This window comes from Mercenaria mercenaria, chromosome 2 (assembly GCF_021730395.1).
Source record: "Mercenaria mercenaria strain notata chromosome 2, MADL_Memer_1, whole genome shotgun sequence".
Classification (NCBI taxonomy): domain Eukaryota; kingdom Metazoa; phylum Mollusca; class Bivalvia; order Venerida; family Veneridae; genus Mercenaria; species Mercenaria mercenaria.
Genome location: NC_069362.1, coordinates 68,891,851 through 68,912,608, shown reverse-complemented (window position 1 = coordinate 68,912,608; position 20,758 = coordinate 68,891,851). Strand labels below are relative to the sequence as shown.

At 35.5% G+C, this 20,758-nt stretch overlaps 2 protein-coding genes across 5 annotated transcripts in view; one reads left to right on the top strand and one right to left on the bottom strand.

Annotated features, from left to right (window-relative positions):
• Positions 1-11,140, top strand: part of LOC123564210 (long-chain-fatty-acid--CoA ligase 1-like) — an 18,463-nt gene extending 7,323 nt beyond the window's left edge. For both annotated transcript variants that reach the window (XM_045357589.2, XM_045357588.2), the window contains exons 5-21: positions 252-353; positions 741-840; positions 1,387-1,559; positions 1,732-1,764; positions 2,136-2,187; positions 2,347-2,420; positions 3,045-3,125; positions 3,631-3,765; positions 4,106-4,188; positions 4,713-4,863; positions 5,285-5,357; positions 5,631-5,719; positions 6,055-6,171; positions 6,580-6,723; positions 7,105-7,206; positions 10,054-10,125; positions 10,477-11,140. In XM_045357589.2, coding sequence (XP_045213524.2) covers positions 252-353; positions 741-840; positions 1,387-1,559; positions 1,732-1,764; positions 2,136-2,187; positions 2,347-2,420; positions 3,045-3,125; positions 3,631-3,765; positions 4,106-4,188; positions 4,713-4,863; positions 5,285-5,357; positions 5,631-5,719; positions 6,055-6,171; positions 6,580-6,723; positions 7,105-7,206; positions 10,054-10,125; positions 10,477-10,620 — 1,725 coding nt within the window. In that variant the 3' untranslated portion in view covers positions 10,621-11,140. The remainder of the gene's footprint in view (positions 1-251; positions 354-740; positions 841-1,386; positions 1,560-1,731; positions 1,765-2,135; positions 2,188-2,346; positions 2,421-3,044; positions 3,126-3,630; positions 3,766-4,105; positions 4,189-4,712; positions 4,864-5,284; positions 5,358-5,630; positions 5,720-6,054; positions 6,172-6,579; positions 6,724-7,104; positions 7,207-10,053; positions 10,126-10,476) is intronic.
• The window catches only part of LOC123564211 (meiotic recombination protein DMC1/LIM15 homolog), a 27,629-nt gene continuing 17,860 nt past the window's right edge, over positions 10,990-20,758 (bottom strand). For all 3 annotated transcript variants that reach the window (XM_045357592.2, XM_045357591.2, XM_053536850.1), the window contains exons 8-13: positions 19,671-19,762; positions 16,001-16,074; positions 14,245-14,359; positions 13,948-14,008; positions 12,046-12,162; positions 10,990-11,516 (exon numbers count right to left, since the gene is read on the bottom strand). In XM_045357592.2, the coding sequence (XP_045213527.1) occupies positions 11,447-11,516; positions 12,046-12,162; positions 13,948-14,008; positions 14,245-14,359; positions 16,001-16,074; positions 19,671-19,762 (529 nt within the window). In that variant the 3' untranslated portion in view covers positions 10,990-11,446. The remainder of the gene's footprint in view (positions 11,517-12,045; positions 12,163-13,947; positions 14,009-14,244; positions 14,360-16,000; positions 16,075-19,670; positions 19,763-20,758) is intronic.

Sequence of the window (20,758 nt, the reverse complement as noted above, 5' to 3'; positions counted from 1 at the left end):
TGGAAACTGAATTTCCATTATGATCTAACAAGATTGCATATATTATACTCGATACAAAAACAATAAAAAGGTCTTAAGTGGACGATACGTACATGTGGCCTTCCATTTTAGACATGTGTACACTTGCTTAAATGTTACCCAATTTCGATAAATATTATCACTATTCAAAAGTTTACATTATGGTTTGTCTCAACATTATTTTTTTAGTTTTTACAAAAGTAGGTTTTCATTTCGGATTATGCATTATATAGGTATACGAAATGGCGAAGGAATTTGGATCCGGCTTGTTGGATGAAGGGCTAAAACCAAACCCGGAAACTATTGTTGGCATATATAGTATAAACAGAGCGGAGGTAACTTTCCTCACCTTTTTAGCATAGTACGTTTTGATTGCCAATAACCCTTAGCCTGCTAAATTTCTAAAATGGACTGGTCTTTCATTCAATTTGGGCAATACCATTTATCATTTGAAGGGGTGTTCACTGAAAATTTACTGACTGAATGGCGAACAGTGCAGACCATGATCAGACTGCACGGATGTGCAGGCTGATCTTGGTCTGCACTGGTCGCAAAGGCAGAATCACTTGCCGCCAGCAGGCTAAGGGTTATCACACATATAATAGTAATACTACTTACGTCATCTTTGCAATATCCCCTTCGACAAACACCCTCAAACAAATGCAACCTTATTCGTATTTTACATTTTATTTGTTTATTTATGACCATTCTTACGATTACAGTGGACAGTAACGGAGCAAGCGTGCAGCATGTTTTCAATAGTCACGTGCGCGCTGTATGATACACTTGGTCCAGACACGTGCGCATTTATAATTAACCAGAGTAAGTTTTACTTAAAACATAACAATAATAGTAATAGCCTTGACAAGAACACGTGATGACATAGATAATATATTATTATACGCCTTACTATAACCAGTAGCAAAAAAAAAAACGTTGAAAATTATCAGACATTGATGGACCAATAATGGGCAGTGTTCTAAAACCTTCTGGCAATTCTCACAATAAATGTGCGATTATGGCAAGAAGGCACAACCGAGCCGTATATTAACCTCACAGCAATAATAGTATCAGCTTTGATAAAAACTCGTAATGGTAATGACATAATTAATAACAATCAGAAATGTTATATTTACAAAAACTGCTGAGACGGACGCATTTATAACATGTAAGAAAGGTATTTTAAAAACTGTTTGGGCAGCTGGGAAGTTGAAATCAGTTGAAACAACTGTAGATGATATATTTTAAATATTGACTGTCTTACTTTTCAACAGATATATAACGCACAATTCATACTTGAAAATAAGATAAAATGTAGTAAATAATGACTTGTTGCATATCAGTATAATTCAACCATTTTTTTTTCAGCCGGAATGTCTTTAGTGGTGTGCGACACATCAGATAAAGCCCAGTTACTACTTGATAAAGCAGAATGTTTGAACACACTAAAAACTATAGTCGTGATGGACAAAATCAGTGAAAACAACATAGCTGCTGCCAAGAAACATGGCATCAAACTCATTTCTTTTAGAACAGTAATGGTTGGTAATATTATTTGATATAATTTAATTTTATATCATATTACACATATATTTCCAAAAAAGAACATTCAGAAAGTCATTGTCGAAGAATTTACGACTATGTATCATCAACCCCTATTTCAATGGATTCCTATGCAGTCTATAAAATTTAATATAAATCATTACTTTTCAGGAAAATGGAAAAGAAAATCCAAAAGAACTTGTGGTAAGTTTTTGCTTTAAAAATGCCTGAATCCCACAAATGTTGCAAATGCTTGAAATCTGAGTACAATTTTAATTAGATTATACAAAATATTTGCTATCAGTTATAACTTAAAACGGATGGCCAATCACACAAAACAACTGTCGGTATATAAATAAAGCTGAGCTGACAAGCAAGCTGTCTTAATTTACGAAAACATAACCAACTGTGTTAGTTTAAAGCTTTGGTTTGACGTACTCGAAATTGCATGTATGTATGTATGTATGTATGTATAACATCTTTGAACATCGTTCAACATGTTATTCGTGAAGTGGTGCTATGAAGATAATATTGTTATAACATATAATAACATTTTCAATCTTTTTGTATTTTAGCCTCCCTCGCCAGATGATCTTTGCCTAATATGCTATACCAGTGGAACAACAGGTATGAACATTTCACCTCAGTGTTGGACTAAATGTAAACACTGTGACACTAGAAACTTCTAGATTTTCATTTTTTACGAGTTGTTATTTCGAGAATTCCTCGCTTAGTATTATAAGTTGATTTGTATGTTTTAACCATTTTACTTATTGAACTGTATAGGTGACCCAAAAGGAGCGATGCTTACACACAGAAGTGTAATTGCAAATCTGGCATCCATTTGTTTTTATGTTGAGGTAAGTTTCCATTAATTTTCGTATAATTTTTTTTTGTATATTGCTAGAATGATTTCACTTGGACGGATGGAAAATTTAAACACATAATATACAATTTACAAAAAGCTGTACTTTTCAAAATAGCAAGGTTCGGCGACAGCTATTACTGAACTACTATATAATATATACCAAAGGAGCCTTTAGAGCATAATTATATAACACAATCAAACAAAATTTAGCATACTCGGCTTAATAATGTCTGCGTATAACTATAAGAGGTAATGAAAGGTGAAACTCAGCGAAAAAACTGTGTATAACAACTTTTGAATATACTACGAAATCCCAAAGGACAAAAATGTTAACAACAGTGAATGAGCAGCGACTTTTCTAACCATCACTCATCACTTAACGATTGTTGCTGTGAAGGTTGATTAAATTAACCTGAAAAATCATGCTTCAAGTCAAGTGCAAAGAAGAGTCATGTCGAGTTACATATATATTATATTTGATATATGTTTTCGAATTACGTATGTTTGACAACACCTTGTCGAGTAACTGTGTTTTATTTCTAAGAGCACTAAATAGATCTTATCAAATCTATAAAGGAATATTTTTTTTTCATGTTTACTGCTAGATACATTTCAGAAATCAGGAGCTAAAATAACTTCAGGAGATAGCAGTTTGTCGTACCTTCCTCTCGCACATGTCTTTGAACGTGGACTTCAAGTAAATATTATTTGTTTTTTGCTTTTGTTTTGTTTACCATATTGCCGACTCAGTTATAGGCCTTATAGCGACTGTCAAGGTTTTTATGAGGGAAGAAGACTTAAGGTGCCTATTAATGCATTATTTCAGACATGCAGACCCAATATCAAGATTGCCTGTCTTAGTGACACAGTGGTTTGCGCGTCGGACTATTAAACAGATCGTGAGTTCGATCCCCAGTCGTGTCCCTTCGTGTGAAAAGGGAGCTTAAACCAAGTTCACTCAATCACTCGCCGCTATCAAGTTTATGTAAATGTTAATTAAATCTGGTAGTGCTATTTTGAAAATGCGTCACCAGTCTTTTCCAATAAGTATTGTATTATTGTAAACAGTATTGTACTATTAGGAAACAAACAGCACAAATAAATGTATATAGTGTAATGCAAACGTAATCGAAAAACTTAAAACAATTATCTGTAGTTTGATATATGATGATTCATAGCTATAAGGGTTGTTTTCTTCCTAGGTAGTTTTCTTCATGAATGGCGCCAAAGTCGGATTTTCATCAGGTGATGTAAAGCTTCTAACAGATGATCTACAGGCATTAAAACCGACAATATTTCCTACAGTGCCGCGGTTACTGAACAGAATGTATGACAAGGTAAAGTGGCAGAGCACAGGAGGGTTTTTTAGGTTATTTTGAAGCACGTCCCGGATACAGTTCAAAATGACAGCATTAGTTCAGACATTTGTGTTCATCTCTGGAATAAATAAACATTTGAACCTACCCTAAGGCTCCCCTAAAACGAAGGAAATTTCGACATTATTTCCTTGTTTTCAGCACATGCACGTTTGTGTATTTAAATAAAGTTTGCGCACGTTTCAATATTATATAGATCAACCCTAAGTCTAATAAGTAGAGACGTTTACTGTATGATGATCAGTGAACATTATTTGAAATTAATATATCATTGGGGAAACTTTATTTTGTTTCTTTCAAGGTGATGATCGGTGTGAAAGGAAGTGCTTTAAAGTCAACGCTATTTCAGATGGCATTAAGCGCCAAGGAAAGTGACTTAAAAAGGTAAAACAAAGGACTGTAGAGTGATAGTAGTGTTAGATCCACCTAATCTCTAACGGAGTTTTTCATGAATCCTGCTTTATTTTGCAAGATCCAAATATATGTATTTATCATCATAAAGGTCTCCAGTATTAAAGTTAGAATTTTTAGGATATCGTAAAATTCATAAGTCAGTTTTATGACTAAGATTGTATTTTCTCTATGTAAAAGTCCGACATAATCACAATTCCGAAAACAAACGAAAATGCAACATTTTTTTTATTTCGACCTTCATGTTTTTATGAATGAAGTATAAGAACGGTTTGTCCTATATTTTAAGAGAAATAAAGGATATCCTTGTGATGGAAAAGATGCTTTAATCTTCCTGATGGGTGTGAAAACTAGTAACGGGTACAGCAAGCGATTAAAAAAGCCCAAATAACATTTGTGCACCTTGTACAGAATGCTCCAGTTGACACATTCAAGTTCTGTAAATTATCTAGCTGTATCCAACAGTATTAAATGAGTATTTATTTTCATTATTTAAGGAGAATTATACGACGCGACAGTATATGGGACTACCTTGTTTTCAAGAAGATTCAAGACCTACTTGGAGGGAAAGTGCGACTTGTGTTTACAGCATCGGCCCCGCTGGAACAGAAAGTTCTAAACTTTACCCGCTGTGCATTTGGATGTGTGGTGAGGTTATCTTGATACGGTGTATGCTCTTTAAGCAGCTTTAACAATTACATAAGATTACAAATGTAAACCATATTCATACGTATATGTAAAGCGCATTTGAACGTGTTTATCATGAAAAGGGCGCTATAAAGATCTGGTATAATATAATATACAGTGCACTCTGTAGAGCAACACCCTTTCGGAGATACAAACATTGAGTTATGTAGAGGTTGTTGTTCTGGAGAGGTAAATTTGATAGTATATTTCAGCATAGGGAAATTTTGATGATGTTTTTGCATAAGAGAGGGCCGCTCTGGAGAGGTTTTACTGTATATACTAAATAAATACATCATCATACAACTCCGAAACAGTCATTAGCAATTAATGCTGTACATCCAAAGGTCATGCTAGTTCCATCGCATATAATAATGTATTACAGGTGGTCGAGGGTTACGGACAAACTGAAAACACAGCGGGAATAGCTTTCAATATTCCAGGAGAAACGGAAGCAGGTAAGTATTTCTCTCTGTAAAAAGTATGCAAGAACAATTAAAACAATGACTGCGGAATAATTTCACGAGGGCGTAACCCGAGTGACACATACACACGGCGTTTAGCCGATTTGTATTATTGAGATATATTAATGCATGATTCTGCTATATTATATCCATTCTAATATGTCTGTTAACTGTTAAATACGAGAAGTATAGACATCCTTGTTTTTTTCACTTTCGTTTGAATATCTTTAAGAACACGCATTAATTAATCAATCGATCTAATTTAAGGTCATGTTGGTCCACCGTTGCCATGTAACATAGTGAAATTGATAGATGTGCCAGAGATGGACTACTATTCAAAAAATGACCAGGGAGAGGTAAAGTGCAATACATATTTTTGTTGTTGCAGCAACGGGAATGGCACATGCTCCTCCATCTATTAATTTTGTGGTCATAAAATTTCGTGGTTCTGGCAAATTAGGAACGTTCACTCGTGCCATGAAAATTTTAAACAAATGTGATTTCTATTAGTTCATTATATAGTTATAATTTCTTGGAGAGATACAACCACGACATCCGCGAAAATCGTGCTAGGACTAGTTACACAATTTATCATGTGATTTTTTTTTTCATGTTTTAGGCAAGTTTATTTCGATTCTTTTGCCTTATCCATGTATCATGTTTTATTGAAAAAGGTGAAACTCATTTTTAGATTGTATGTAAAGGACCAAGTGTATTTAGTGGATATTTCAAAAACGAGGAAAAGACTAAAGAAGCATTGGATGAAGACGGTTGGCTACATACAGGAGATATAGGACAATGGTTACCGGTTGGTGCTTTTTATTGTTTGTTTTGGGTTTTACGCCGTTTTTCAACAGTATTTCGGTCATGTAACGGCGGGCAGTTAACCTAACCAGTGTTCCTGGATTCTTCCATTGTACTACTTTTAAGTTGTACATAGAAAGAAATGGATCATAGAAAACGTGTATTACTTGCCTGCAGTTAGCTTTGATAAAGGTTTTACGATGACAAATAAAGTACCTGTTGCAAGTTCGAATGGCATTTGAACACAAGTGAACAATCATGACGGTAAAGATTTGATGACAGAGAATCGGGCAATCAGATACATACTTGCTTTCGATATGATGAAATGCGAAACCATAAACATGACTACTTTTTCCAAATTTTACCTCTACTGACAAAATCAAAACCTAAAAATATGTTTACCTCTTTACAGAAAGGAGTCCTGAAGATCATCGACAGGAAAAAGAACATTTTCAAACTGTCTCAAGGTGAATATGTGGCAGCTGAGAAGATTGAAAATACCTACATGAGAAGTCAATATGTGGCTCAAGCATTTATCGAGGGCGATAGTTTACAGGTTAGTGGCCGGTTTATAAATGTAGACGTTAGGCTGAACGTATTTGATTGGAATGTCTTAACAGATCTATAGAGTGCTGTCTACCGTTAAATTTTACGTTACAACAGCATCTAAGAATTTAAAAGAAAAGCCTCCAGATCTATACCAACTGTTTGTAACTTAGAAAGCACTTCATTTCAAATCAGCAGAAAAGAAAAAAATAAAAACAGTGAGTTCATGCCGTAAATATTTATACACTGATGTAGCCCGTAAACTGTGTGTTACGCTGTTATTTGTAATGTAGAATCCTAGAAGTCAGCATTACTTTAATTAATAGTATTAAAAGAACTGAATTATCACTTTGATACATCATTAAGCAAATATTTACAATTTCCTTTAAAGCCATATTTAATGGGTGTAATGGTACCTGATGAGGAGGTGATGACACAATGGGCAAAAGAAAACGAAGTCACCGGTAGTTTCTCGGAAGTCTGCGATAGAAAGGTATTTTAATTAAAGATGGATATAGTTTTTGCAAACAGTTTATTCGCATCAAATATCTGGGCTCATATTCATCAGTGTTAAAGACTGCTATCTGTCTCTGTTAATTTTGCAAGTGTGATTCAATTAAGCTTGAAGCTTTCGTTACGATCGAGCTAAAATGAAACTAATTAAAACTAGAGTTGTCACAGGAGTGACGAATTATACCCCCACAACATGGCTTTGTCACAGAACTAAGCCAATGTCAAAGCTGAACTTTCTTGACCTTTGACCTACTGACCTCAGAATCAATAGAGGTCATCTGCTGGTCATGATCAACCTCCCTATGAAGTTTCAAGATCCTCGGCCCAAGCGTTCTCAAGTTATTGTCCGAAAAAGGTTTAAATGTTCCAGGTCACTCTGACCTTTGGAACTCAAAATCATTAAAGGTCATCTGCTGGTCATGACCAACCTCCCTATCAAGTTTCGTGATCCTAGTCCCAAGCGTTCTGAAGTTATTGTCTGGAAACAGTTTAAATCTTCAGAGTCGCTGTGACCTTGACCTTTGACCTCAAAATTAATAGGGGTCATCTGCTGGCGCTGACCAACCTCCCTATCAATTTTCATGATCCTAGGCCCAAGCATTCTCAAGTTATCATCCGGAAACTGTTTAACTGTTTTGTATTATTGTGATCTTGACCTTTGACCTACTAGCCTCAAAGTCGAATGTGACCTGTATTCAATCATGTTACACCTGTGTACAAAAATTTTTGATCCTAGACCCAAGCGTTCTAAAGTTATCATTCAGAAACCGTTTAACTGTTCCAAGTCACTGTGACCTTGACCTTTGACCTACTGATCTCAAAGTAGAACATGACCTGTATTTCATAATGTTACACCTGTTTACTAAAAATTATGATTCTAGACCCAAGCGTTCTAAAGTTATCATCCGGAAACCATTTAACTGTTCCGAGTCACTGTGACCTTGATCTTTGACCTATAGACCTCAAAGTCGAACTTGACCTGTATTTTATGATATTACATCTGTGTACCAAAATTTTTTTAAATCAGCCAAACCTTTTATGAGTTATCATCTGGAAACCGTTTTACTGTTCAGGGTCACTGTGACCTTGACCTTTGACCTACTGGCCCCAAATTCAAACTTGACATGTATTTTCTGATGTTGCACCTGTGTATCAAAAATTATTTAAATCGGTCAAGCCTTTCAAGAGTTATCATCCGGAAACCATGAAAACCAACGGACCGACCGACCAACCGACCGCCAAGCTCACTCCTATATACACCGCCCCCACCCACCCCAACTTCGTTTTGTGGGGGTATAATGATCTACTCTACGATGAGACTACTGTACATAACAGCACGGAAGTTCTATGTACTTGATAACGAATGTTACTCGATTTAATGCAGTTACAATGGACCACGTTATCCCTTGTTGAATCACACTGACTCCTAAATAGTGCCTATATTTCAATGAAACTATGAAGCGTGAAGAAAAAAAAACAAAGATAGAAATCTGGGCTTACATTAAAGCATTCGTACAAATAGAAAGGCACAGGCCAGGATTTGGACCACGATCCGATCATCCAACATCATAAAAGGTATTCTAGACCTAGACCCCAAATACAATCCAATGCAAGTTCGCCATATGCTTGTTATACAACACTTGAAGACAGAAAGTTAATCCTAACTAGTTACAAACCGGAAACCATCTTTTTGATGATCACAATGAAAAAATTCTAGTTTTAGTAACCGTGATCTTGACCTTAACCCTGTGGCATCGTAATGACTTTTTAATTACAAAAAAGTTAGGCCAGGATCAGGATTTGAACTGCGACTCATCCGTTCCACTTTACAAACGTTAAATTAGCCCAACGCATCAGACCACTGTACTACGATGAGTTTTCGTAATAATGCAGATTAAATAGGTTAGGCGACCTTGAACTTGACTCCATTAACCCTAGATAACTCCAACCTTGGTTTTTCTGCAAGTTAGCAATAGGCCAAGTTTGATTTCAATACATAAATAATGTAAGCAGAAAACTTTTTTTTCCATTTTTAATAACAGTGAACTTGAATATAAACCTAGCGTCCTTATACGCAAATCCATCTCCGTACAAGCTACCTATATTTCAAGTTTCAATGCCATCAGTCACTCACAACTCAAATTATTTAGCGAAAATTTGAAACCGCCCTGCCGCCCGCAACATTCGCCAATCTAATAACCAATTTTTGAAAACCCGATAGCAGTTAAAATTAAGTTTGCAAAAAAGGGTCATGAAATGAATGTGAATTCCGTGAATTATTTGTTTATTTAGTTGGGTTTTACGGCGCACCAACACAGTATAGGTTATATGGCGCCAAACAAGACTACAAATTTTGGTTCCACATCTCATTTACATCGAAATAAAAACACGAGGTATGGAATCAAAGTTTGCATACCTGCTGGAATCACAGAGTTACTGCAAAACCAAGTGTTAAGACCCTATTAGTCGCCTCTTACGATCATGCAAGGGTAAAGCAGTGGTTCCAATTCTTTTCATACACAGATTGTCACAGAACCACATGGGGCGAATTATTTGTAGGGTAGTTAATTTGTAGGGTAGGTTCGAAATGTACTCTTAACTAAAGAACAGTACTGAAAAACTTCCGTTATTCCCTTCTTTTTACTAAATGTAGGCTAGGTCTTTCTGAGACAAGTGTAGTTAAAATTCGCGTCTCTTTTAAAGTAGATTAAGATAGAAGTTCACTATTTCAAAGAAGCTAATGAAGTTTCTTGTTTACTCTTGGCGGTACACTAACTGCATTTGACGTTATATTCATTTGCCAACACATTTTACATTTCCATTTAAGGATGTCAAAGACATGATTTTAGCAGATATCAACAAGATAGGGAAGGCTGCTGGTTTGAAAGGATTTGAAATGGTGAGCATCAACTTTTGACCGAATTGGAATTGCCCGTTCTTCTGCATTTGCATAATATAACAAATTTGTATTTTTTAAAAATTAAGGATGTTTATTATAAAAAGAATTTTCAAAAAAATGTTCTCAATGTTGTTACATTTCTTGTACTTGGGAGTTCATTCAATATTTATATAGATAGTTCCGTTTAGGCCGGTGCTTGCGAGGTGAGTGTTGCACTTTTCACTGACTTAAAATGCGTCTCTTATTATTTTGCTTACGTTTTATGCTTCCAAGTGAACTTCTTCGCTTAAATACGCATTTCCGTTATTTTCTGCATATTTCAATTTAATCGATATTTTATTTTCATTTCAGGTTAAAGACATAATAATACACCCAGAATTATTTAGCGTCGAAAATGGACTTCTTACACCAACTTTCAAGAACAAAAGACCTCAACTCAGAAAATTCTTTAAAACGCAGGTCCAAGAACTATATGCTAAACATAATCCTAAATGAAGCAGTCGAGCTGACCCATTTTCATTGTATATTTAAAAGGCTGTCTACAATAACATGCAAGTACCGAGAGGTGGATTGCAGTGCTTATGATATTGATATGCTATGTGTTTAAACATACTGCAAAATGTAGTAATGCACTAATAAAGTGGCAGTTCAAAACATCGCGCAACTTAAGGTGGTTGAAAACCATATCAAAGAAACTAATTAGTTTACCGATAGCGTTTCCATTTTCATGTGCAATATGTGGATTTCATCAAAGAAATCATTATTAATAATGTTTTCTACTACCTAATGCGAATCAACTATATAACAGCATAGGAAGAACGTTCGGTTCCGTTTACCAGTGATTAAAAAATACACAAAATATCAAAGCGTTCAAACAACATTTTATTTCAGTTTCAAAATATATGCAATATATCAATTAAAAATTTACCAGGCAGTGTTAAAATTTCAACATTATTGAAATGTATAATGTAAATATGTAATAAACAGTTAACAATAAAGAACAAATAAATATAAACATGTATACTTTTTATCACATTGTAACTAATATATCTCATACGGCAGTTGCTCCAAGTATCTATTATTTTATAACACTGAATATACACTCTTTAAAAACCTTTAGTTGTCATGAACTTGTCTATGCCTTATGAAACACAACCTATAACAATTCATGGTTATTTTAATTAATACTTTGTTAAAACACACACAATCCATGTTGTATTCTATTCTGTTCTATGTTTATTAAGGTATGGTAACAATAATGTTTACTTCAGGTAAGATATATAGCTGCCCATTGTAACCCCAACAGGAAGACACTGAAACTCTATTCTTTAGCATCTGAAATTCCGCCAGGCGTGATAGCAAACGTAGCCTCACTCTCTGGTCTGTCCGGGCTAGAATATAAAACAAAAATCATGTGATTATATAAAACAAACAGCTTTACAGTCAACCTTAATTCCTTTAGAAATAAATGTCAAAAATGACTTGAAATAAGCTATTATAAGGTCTCAGATTCCTCTAAAAATTTGTGTCAAAAATTGACATGAAATAAACTAAGTCATAGAAATCAGTGCAAGACTGTTATCAGACAAAGATATTTGCAGGACAAGTCGGGCTTAACATAAGTTGAACACATTAGCTCCAACTTGTCCAGATATTACTCCAAAGTTATTTTATATACGCTTTGTACTTGGCATCTTGCATAAATGAATCTAAAACGCCTAAAATGTGTGGTTTCCCAGCCTGCTTAGAAATTTGATTTGTTCTGTTGAATTTTGAATTCCTGAGGCAAGCGTGCATATTCTTATTGCTAATACATGTACTGCAAATCAGTGTCTCCTACTCCTAATCTATAGGACAAATGATACACTTGCTGGTCTTGTATGTTATTTGTGCTGAAAAATTGTATAAAGTGTTCGATACCTGTCGTATATTTTACAAATTCTCGTTTCGCCTCTCCCTTTCCTCAGGCTTAGTCTTGTTGTTGAGGCATGTGCAAGAATATTACCTCCTATCGGCTTCTTCGGGTCTACTGTAAACCTGAAAATTTACAAATATTTGTCAAAATTGACATAAATCTGCATCTTACCACAAGTATGCCTTCCAACATTTATATTATATTCAAAACTGTCTAGGTATAATGAATATATTTTCAAAATCAACTTGATAACTTAGTACTTAAACCAGACCTCTCGGTAATTAATATTCATGATGAGAATAGATATAACAAGTGAATGAAGTATTGCCATGCAATACAAAGTCCCCTACTGTAATGCACCTAATTTTCTCCACTGCAGTATAACATAATGAACTGATATCTGTCAATGATGTATAAACAATATTGTACTATACATACAATATGCTATAACAACACACTTGGATTACAATGTGCATATATAAAAACCCAGTTGTTTTCATATTGAAATGTTTTGGGCGATTATAAAAAAGTTATCATATAAGTTATTTATAGTACCAACAAAGGGAAATTAATCTTTAAAAAAAAAAAATAAAAAAAAATCTGTATAATATAAGTCCACAAGAAACTCTTTACCAGGTAGAGATAGGTCAAAATACACCTAAAAATTGGTTGTAACATGCATGTTGTACCACAGAAAAGTGGTGTCAATTTTTCTCTACGGCCAGTAATAAAAAAGTTACAATAAAATTTTATAGTAAAACAAAGGGACGTAATTCTAAAAACAATGGTGCCTCATGGTGGTGAACATTTGGTACAAGTTACATCAAAATCCCTCAATGCATGAAGAAGAAATGCTCCGGACAAAGTCATTCTTGAATTTGACCTTTGACCTCTAAATATGACCTTGACCTTAGACCTAGGGACCTGGTTCTTGCGCATAACAATCCGTCTTATGTTGGTGAACATTTGTGCCAAGTTACATCAAAATCCCTCCATGCATGAAGAAGAAATGCTCCAGACAAATTCATTCTTGTGTCTGACCCTTGGTCTCTGTGACCTTGACATTAGACCTTGGGCCTGGGTTTTGCGCATAACATGTTGTCTCATCCAGGGGAATATTTGTGCCAACTGATATCCAAATCCTGTTTTGCATGACAAAGTTATAGACTGGACAGGAAAAAAATCCTATTGACCTTTGATCTCAAAATGTGACCTTGACCTTTAAGCTAGGGTACTGGGTGTTGCCATGACACGTCATCTCATCATGGGGAACATTTATGCCAAGTAATATTGTAATCCCTTGATGGATGTCATAGTTCTGGATCGGACAGAAAAAAAACCTTATTGACCTTTGACCTCCAATTGTGACCTTGACCTTTGAGCTAAGGGTCCGGGATTTGCGCATGACACGTCATCTCATCGTGGGGAACATTTGTGCCAAGTAATATTAAAATCCCTTAATGAATGTCAGAGTTATGGACCGGACACTAAACAGACCCTGTTCATGCTATGTTAACATTTGACTGCTAAGTGTGACCTTGATCTTTGAGCTAGGGGTCTGAAAGTTGTGCATGACACATCGTCTTATTATGAGGTACATTTGTGCCAAGTAATATTAAAATCCCTTCATGGATGGCAGAGTTATGGACCAGAAGGAAAAAAGCCCTGTTGACTTTTGACCTCAAATTGTGACCTTGACCTTTGAGCTAGGGGTCCGGGTTTTGCGCAAGACACGTCGTCTCATCATGGGGAACATTTGTGCCAAGTAATATCAAAATTACCTTAATGGATGACAGAGTTATGGACCGGACACGAAACTGCGGATGGACGCACGGAATGACGGAAAAGCGTATTCTATAGTCCCCGAAACTGGTTTTGAACCAGTAGGGGACTAATAATTCACTCACGTCATAGCAGCGCCCGGATCAGCTGTCATTTGATTTGTAATGAAAACCGCTACATTGTATTCTGAAAATACAGTATAAACAAATATTGTAGGTATATACATAGAAAATCGTAAAAAAAAGTAGAATGTTAAAACAGATTTTGAAATGTACAAAAAATATTATACAATTCTAAACAAGAAATGGTATCTGTATCACATTCTTGCAAGTAACTAATTCCACAATTGTCAATAAAGAACAACGTCACAAGTGGACCTAGTGAATCCATTAAAAGGTCGAAGACAAACCAACTGCTGTTACCCTCGGCTATTTTCTGCAGTCTAGACAACATCTGTGCTAGTTTCTGCTGTCTGTCAGCCAACTCACCCCTACCACTGAAGTCAACTCTAAACAGTGCCATGATGGAATCTACAATCTTAAACAAAAGGTATAAGTAAACACATGTATGCTCTCCAAATATATCCTTGACGAAGGAAGAGCAACAGCATTTGCCTACAGGACATTAAAAACAGGGCTATTGCTTTTGTCACGTCTGCTGCTAAGGAAACAATCTTTTTGGCCAAGAAAAGTGCCCAACTGCAACTATTTGAACAAAATTAAGTATGTAATGACACCACCGACTAACTTTAGTGAGGATATATCAATCGAGAAGAGTTGTTTAAAATAGCTTCTAGTTTTAGCTCATAGGGTCAAGAATAACCAATTGAACACAACTGACAGAGGACACTTAAAGAATTCTATAAACCAAGTCTGCTGGAAGTCCATCACATCAGTAGATCTGCTGGCCCCTAAAGAGGCAAGATCAATCAGTTGAATAAAAGGACCACCTGAAGATGGTACAGTTTCATGAAAACCAACCAAGCTATTCATGAAAAGCAGTTTTTAAAGGGTTGACTTGTTTCAGCAATGTAGTCCCTAAGAGGATCTAAGAGCTCAAATTTCAGAAAAGTAAAGCAAGAACATTACAAGGATGCTAGTCATACTATAGACAAACATTGGTGAAAATCCATTAAGTACTTAATGTGTGGAAGCAGTATAAGCATTTTTTACTTTAGCTCTGGTGGTTGCTAAAATCATTTGATTTGTTTGTTTGTTTTGTGTTTAACGCGTTTTTCAACAGTATTTCAGTTATGTAATGGTGGGCAGTTAACCTAACCAGTGTTTCTGGACTCTGTACATGGTCTAGTATAAACTTGTTCTCCGCAAGTAACTGATAACTTTCTCACATGGACGAATGATTTCAGACAATGTCTTTTATCAAATCGTCACAGAGAACATATGCCCCGCCCAGGACCGAACTCACGACCCCAAGATCAGTAGATCTGCGCTCTCCCTATTCAGCTAAGTGGGCAGGTTATAAAAAGAAAATTTGAACAAATCTGAGAAAAAACGTTTCAATGATGCTAGGGAACAAGTTTGGTAAAGAAACATAAACTTGTTCGTATTAAGTCATTTTTAAAAAAGGTTTCCAGCATCCCTAAAAAAAGCCAGATGGACACCATTTAAACAGAATTGAAAGAGGACTATAAACGGCCAAGTTTGGTGAAGATCCATGAAGTAGTTTATTGTAAAAGTAACCTAGTTTTTTCCTACTCATGACTCTAGCTGAAATATGTTTTAAAATATATGCAACACAAACTTTAAAGTGCTTTATAGTGCTTTATGTGTATTTTTCACTAAGTCAAGGACTATAAATCTGGTCGAGTGAAAACACAAATAGAACAAAAGATGTAGAACTTCATACTATATAACAATTCCCTAATGTTTTATGAATCTAACTCAAATTCTTTATGAGATACATGCAACACAAACTTGTATGCTCCTTCATGCAGAAATTGTTTTCAGTCTAAATGTCATCTAATGAGCATAGTCAATCGTCTATTGTGAAAGCAAGCATTTACTAGTAATTGGTTGGAATCCAAATGGTCCTCTGTTGGACAGACACCAAGCAAAACAATATTAACCCACTATTTTGAAGTGGGGGGCATAATTCTATGAAACACAAAATAATTTTTTAGTAAAAAATGTCCAAGTAAAGAAACAAGCTTTCCCTCACAAGAAGTTTGAAGACTCCACTTTCTTCATAAAACTTGGCAGCAACATAATCTAGCAGTTCGTACTGGTGTTCACCTGAAAATTTATTGCTTTATTTAAAAAAGATTTTGTCACATAACTATGGATACATGTCCAAACAAGAGCACCGCCTTGCGGGTGCTGACGCTCATCTGATTTTTTTTGTATAATAGAAATATTGTCCTACTCATGATTTTCTAAGTCTAAAAAGGGCCATCACTCTTGCAAAAAGCAGGATAGAGTTATGTTTCTTGATGTACAGTGTCCACTTATGATGGTGAAAAACTGTTGCAAGTTTTAAAGCAATAGCTTTGATAGTTTATGAGAAAAGTTGACTTAAACATAATATTCAACCAAGAAAATGATTTTTCTAAGTCCAAAAGGGGCAATAATTATTGCAAAAAGCAGGATGGAGTTATGTTGCTTGCTGTACAGGGTCAGCTTATGATGGTGAACAAGAGCTGCAAGTTTTAAAGCAATAGCTTTGATAGTTTAAGAGAAAAAGTTGACCTAAACATAAAACTTAACCAAGAAATCTGATATTTTCTAAGTCCAAAAGGGGCCATAAATCTTGCAAAAAGCAGGATGGAGTTATGTTTCTTGCTGTACAGGGTCAGCTTATGATGGTGAACAAGTGTTGCAAGTTTTAAAGGAATAGCTTTGATAGTTTAGGATAAAAGCTGACCTAAACATAAAAGTTAACCAAGAAAACTGATTTTCTAAGTCCAAAAGGGGCAATAATTCTTGCAAAAAGCAAGATGGAGTTATGTTTCTTGATGTACAGGGTCTGCTTATGATGGTGAACAAGTATTCCAAGTTTCAAAGCAATAGCTTTGATAGTTTAGGAGAAAAGTTGACCTAAACATAAAACTTAACCAAGAAATCTGATATTTTCTAAGTACAAAAGGGGCCATAAATCTTGCAAAAAGCAAGATGGAGTTATGTTTCTTGCTATACAGGGTCAGCTTATGATGGTGAACAAGTATTCCAAGTTTCAAAGCAATAGCTTTGATAGTTAAGGAGAAAAGCTGACCTAAACATAAAACTTAACCAGGCAACGCCGACGCCGACGCCGACAACCGCTCAAGTGATGACAATAACTCATCATTTTTTTTCAAAAAATCAGATGAGCTAAAAAATGGCACTGACATAAAGAAGCATGTATTCCCTTTCTGCACTAAGATGAGGATATAAGGGAACATCATAAAGCAATTTGCTCTGCAGAATGGTAGTTAAGTGGAATAAGTTTGCATTTCTATAAACTAATTCCTGTATGTGTATTCAATAACTATGATCTATTAAAACTTTGGATATTTCATGCAGGAGAGTTTTTCAGATGATTTACTTATACTAATTACTTATATGCAAAGTATGAATAAAATCTGAATAAACTACTTGTACTGTTTTATCAACCTAATCTGTGATTTTGCAGGGTTATTTTGCAAAATCAGAGTATTAAGCAAATGTCTCCAAGGGTGGTAGGGTGATCTTTTTGAAATCTATTGATGTTTTAATAATGCCAATTTTATGGCCATGAAATTAATTTTCTCTGGTTCTATTATATGCACTATTTGACAATCAGGCAAAAACAAACTTTAGAGAAAATCACTTCAAATTTTGTTGACTTTAAATGCATTCTTCATGTGAGGAACAAGAACAACATTTTCTGTGGAAAGTATAATTCACAATCTATAAAATGAGGCCAGATATGAATAATGTTCTCTGTTATTACAGAACCGAATATTCCTTTGGTATTTTAAAATCAACAAATACAAAAAAATATGATTGTTTCCACTATCTTGAACTTAGTAATAAAATTAGTGGTCAGAAGATGCATCTGGGTATGACAAGATTTTTACCAACGTCCCCCGCCTAGGGACATTTTTCACAAAATATTTTGCATGTCAATACAACATCTTCTTCTAAGTATTAAAGAAAGGCAACATACATGTATTTACAATGTTGTAACCGAAACAGACCCTGTTGACTTTTGACCTCTAAGCATGCCCAAGAATGCTACGTTTGTCTGAGCAAAACATGCCAGAATAGTTTAGGTATGAATCATTTTGTGACCAGACAAAGAAAAAGTTCTAAAAAGGTAACCTTGACCTTGGAGCTAGGGGTCTGTGTCTTGCGCATGACGTTATCTCATTATGGGGAACATTTATGCAAAGATATTTCAAAATCCTTTGACGAATGGCACAGTTATGAACGGGACAGAAAACAGACCCTGTTAACCTTTGACTTCTAAGTGTGACCCTGACCTGGGAGCTAGGGACCTGGGTCTTGCACAAGACACATTGTCTCATTATGGTAAACATTTATGCAAAGTTATTTCAAAATCCCTTCGTGGATGGCAGTTATTGTCCGAAACACACCCTGTTAAGCTTTGACCTCTAAGTGTGACCTTGACCTTGAAGCTTGGTGTCTGGGTCTTGCGCATGACACATTGTCTTATTATGGTGAACATTTATGCCAAGTTATTTTAAATCCCTTCATAAATGGCAGAGGTATGGACCATACACGAAACAGACCCTGTTAAACTTTTACCTCCAAGTGTGACCTTGACCTTTGAGCTAGGTGTCTGGGTCTTGCCCAAAACACGTCTCATTATAGGGAACATTAATTTTGTGCTAAGTAATTTCAAAATCGCAGATTTATGAACCAGACATTAAAAAGACCCTGTTATCTCTATTCTTAAAGTGTGACCTTGACCTTGGAGCTAGGGCTCTAGGTTTTGCGCAAGACACATTGTCTTATTATGAGGAATATTTGTGCCAAGTTATTTCAAAATACATTCATGGGTGGCAGTTAAGGACTGAATACAAAGTGTTATGGTCTGATGGAGGGACGCAGCCCATTTCTATGTTTCCCTTTTTTTCTTTGAAAATATCAGGGGGAGAAAAACACTGCATGCACTGTTTACTTAACAGTAATTTTAAAGGGACTGGCCTGCAGATCGTTCGACAAAAAAAATTAATTTTTTTTAGATTTCTGGAAATAAATGCTATATTTCTTAAGAAGGCTTGAAAACTGAATTACTGATAAACTATATGTTACGCAAATGAACACATGAGATTTGGTTTTTACTACCTCTTACAATGAAAATCGTAAAGCGTTTGTAACGCTCTACTCCAGCTAGGTAAACTGTCTCGATTATAAATATCTATACTTTGAAGTCATAATTCACTAATTCCGCTATAGCACTATTGGTTACAATGATGGGAAACTGTCTTTATTGCCGTGGTGGTCCGGGGTTCGATTCCCGATGCGGTCTCTTTTTTTCTTGATTTGGAATTTTTATAATAATTTTAGAAACAAACATTCATATTCTAATGTTCATAATACATGTATGACCAAACTTCAATTTGAGAGAAAGATTATTTTTAGCCAAATCTGTAGTTCAGTGCCTTCAAGAAAGAAATTTGTTGGGGTAAATCAAACGCAATAATTAATGACAGTTGAGTATAAATTTGAGCCATGACCAATATGGATGGTATAATGATGGAATTGTGCTATATTTAAAGAGAAATCAAGGAAAACCCTTGTAAGGAAAAGGTGGTTCAAGCCTTAACTATCATTTAATTCCACTGTTCACTGCAAAAACCAGATGCATTTTGCAAACCATCCTGGAAACTGCTGGTAGTACTTACTTGTATATGCCCTGGCATAAAGAACATTATCCAGAACAGCACTCTGGTCCAGATTGAATCTATCTGATATATCTCTAAGACGGTCAGGACGACTAAAGCAAGGTTAAGGAAATTTCTTGTCACAACATATAAAAATAGCATCGTTAAAATTCTTCTTGTGGATCTATTTATTTTATAAAAATAATTATTCATTCTACCAACCAAAACTGCAATAGTTTAAAACAAGAGGGCAATGAAGGCCCTGTATCACTCCTGAAGAAAGTAGGTCAGTAGGTCACATTCATGGTCAATGAAGTCAGTTTTAAGATTGGTGTGCAGAACTGTACATGTCATCCAAATTTCAAGGCTGTATCTTAAAAAACAAAAAAGTAGGTCAGCAGGTCACATTCCACATGACCCAGATACGAACTTGACCTAAAGATCATCAAGGTTAACATTCTGACAAAGTTTCATGAAGATACAGTCATAAATGTGGCCTCTAGAGTGTTAACAAGCTTTTCCTTTGATTTGACCTGGTGACCTTGTTTTTGACCCCATCTGACCCAGATTTGAACTTGACCTAAAGATCATCAAGATTAACATTCTGACCAAGTTTTATTATGTCATAGATGTGGCCTCTAGAGTATTAAGCCCGCCCGCTTAGCTCAGTATGTATCGCGGGGCCGCGAATTTGATCCCTGGGCGGGGCGTATGTTCTCCATGACGATTTGATGAAAGACATGGTGTCTGAAATCATTCGTCCTCTACCTCTGATAATTCATGTGGGGAAGTTGGCAGTTACTTGCAGAGAACTGGTACAGAATCCAGAACACTGGTATAGGTTAACTGCTCGCCGTTACATGACTGAAATACTGTTGAAAAACGGCGTTGAACACAAAACAAACTAGAGTGTTAACTAGCTTTTCTGGTGACCTAGTTTCTGACCCCACCTGACCCAGATTTGAACTTTGCCTAAAGATCATCAAGGTTAACATTCTGACAAAGTTTCATAGAGATATTATCATAAATGTGGCCAATAGAATGTTAACAAGCTTTACATTTGATCTGACCTGGTGACCTAGTTTTTGACCCCACCTGACCCAGATCTG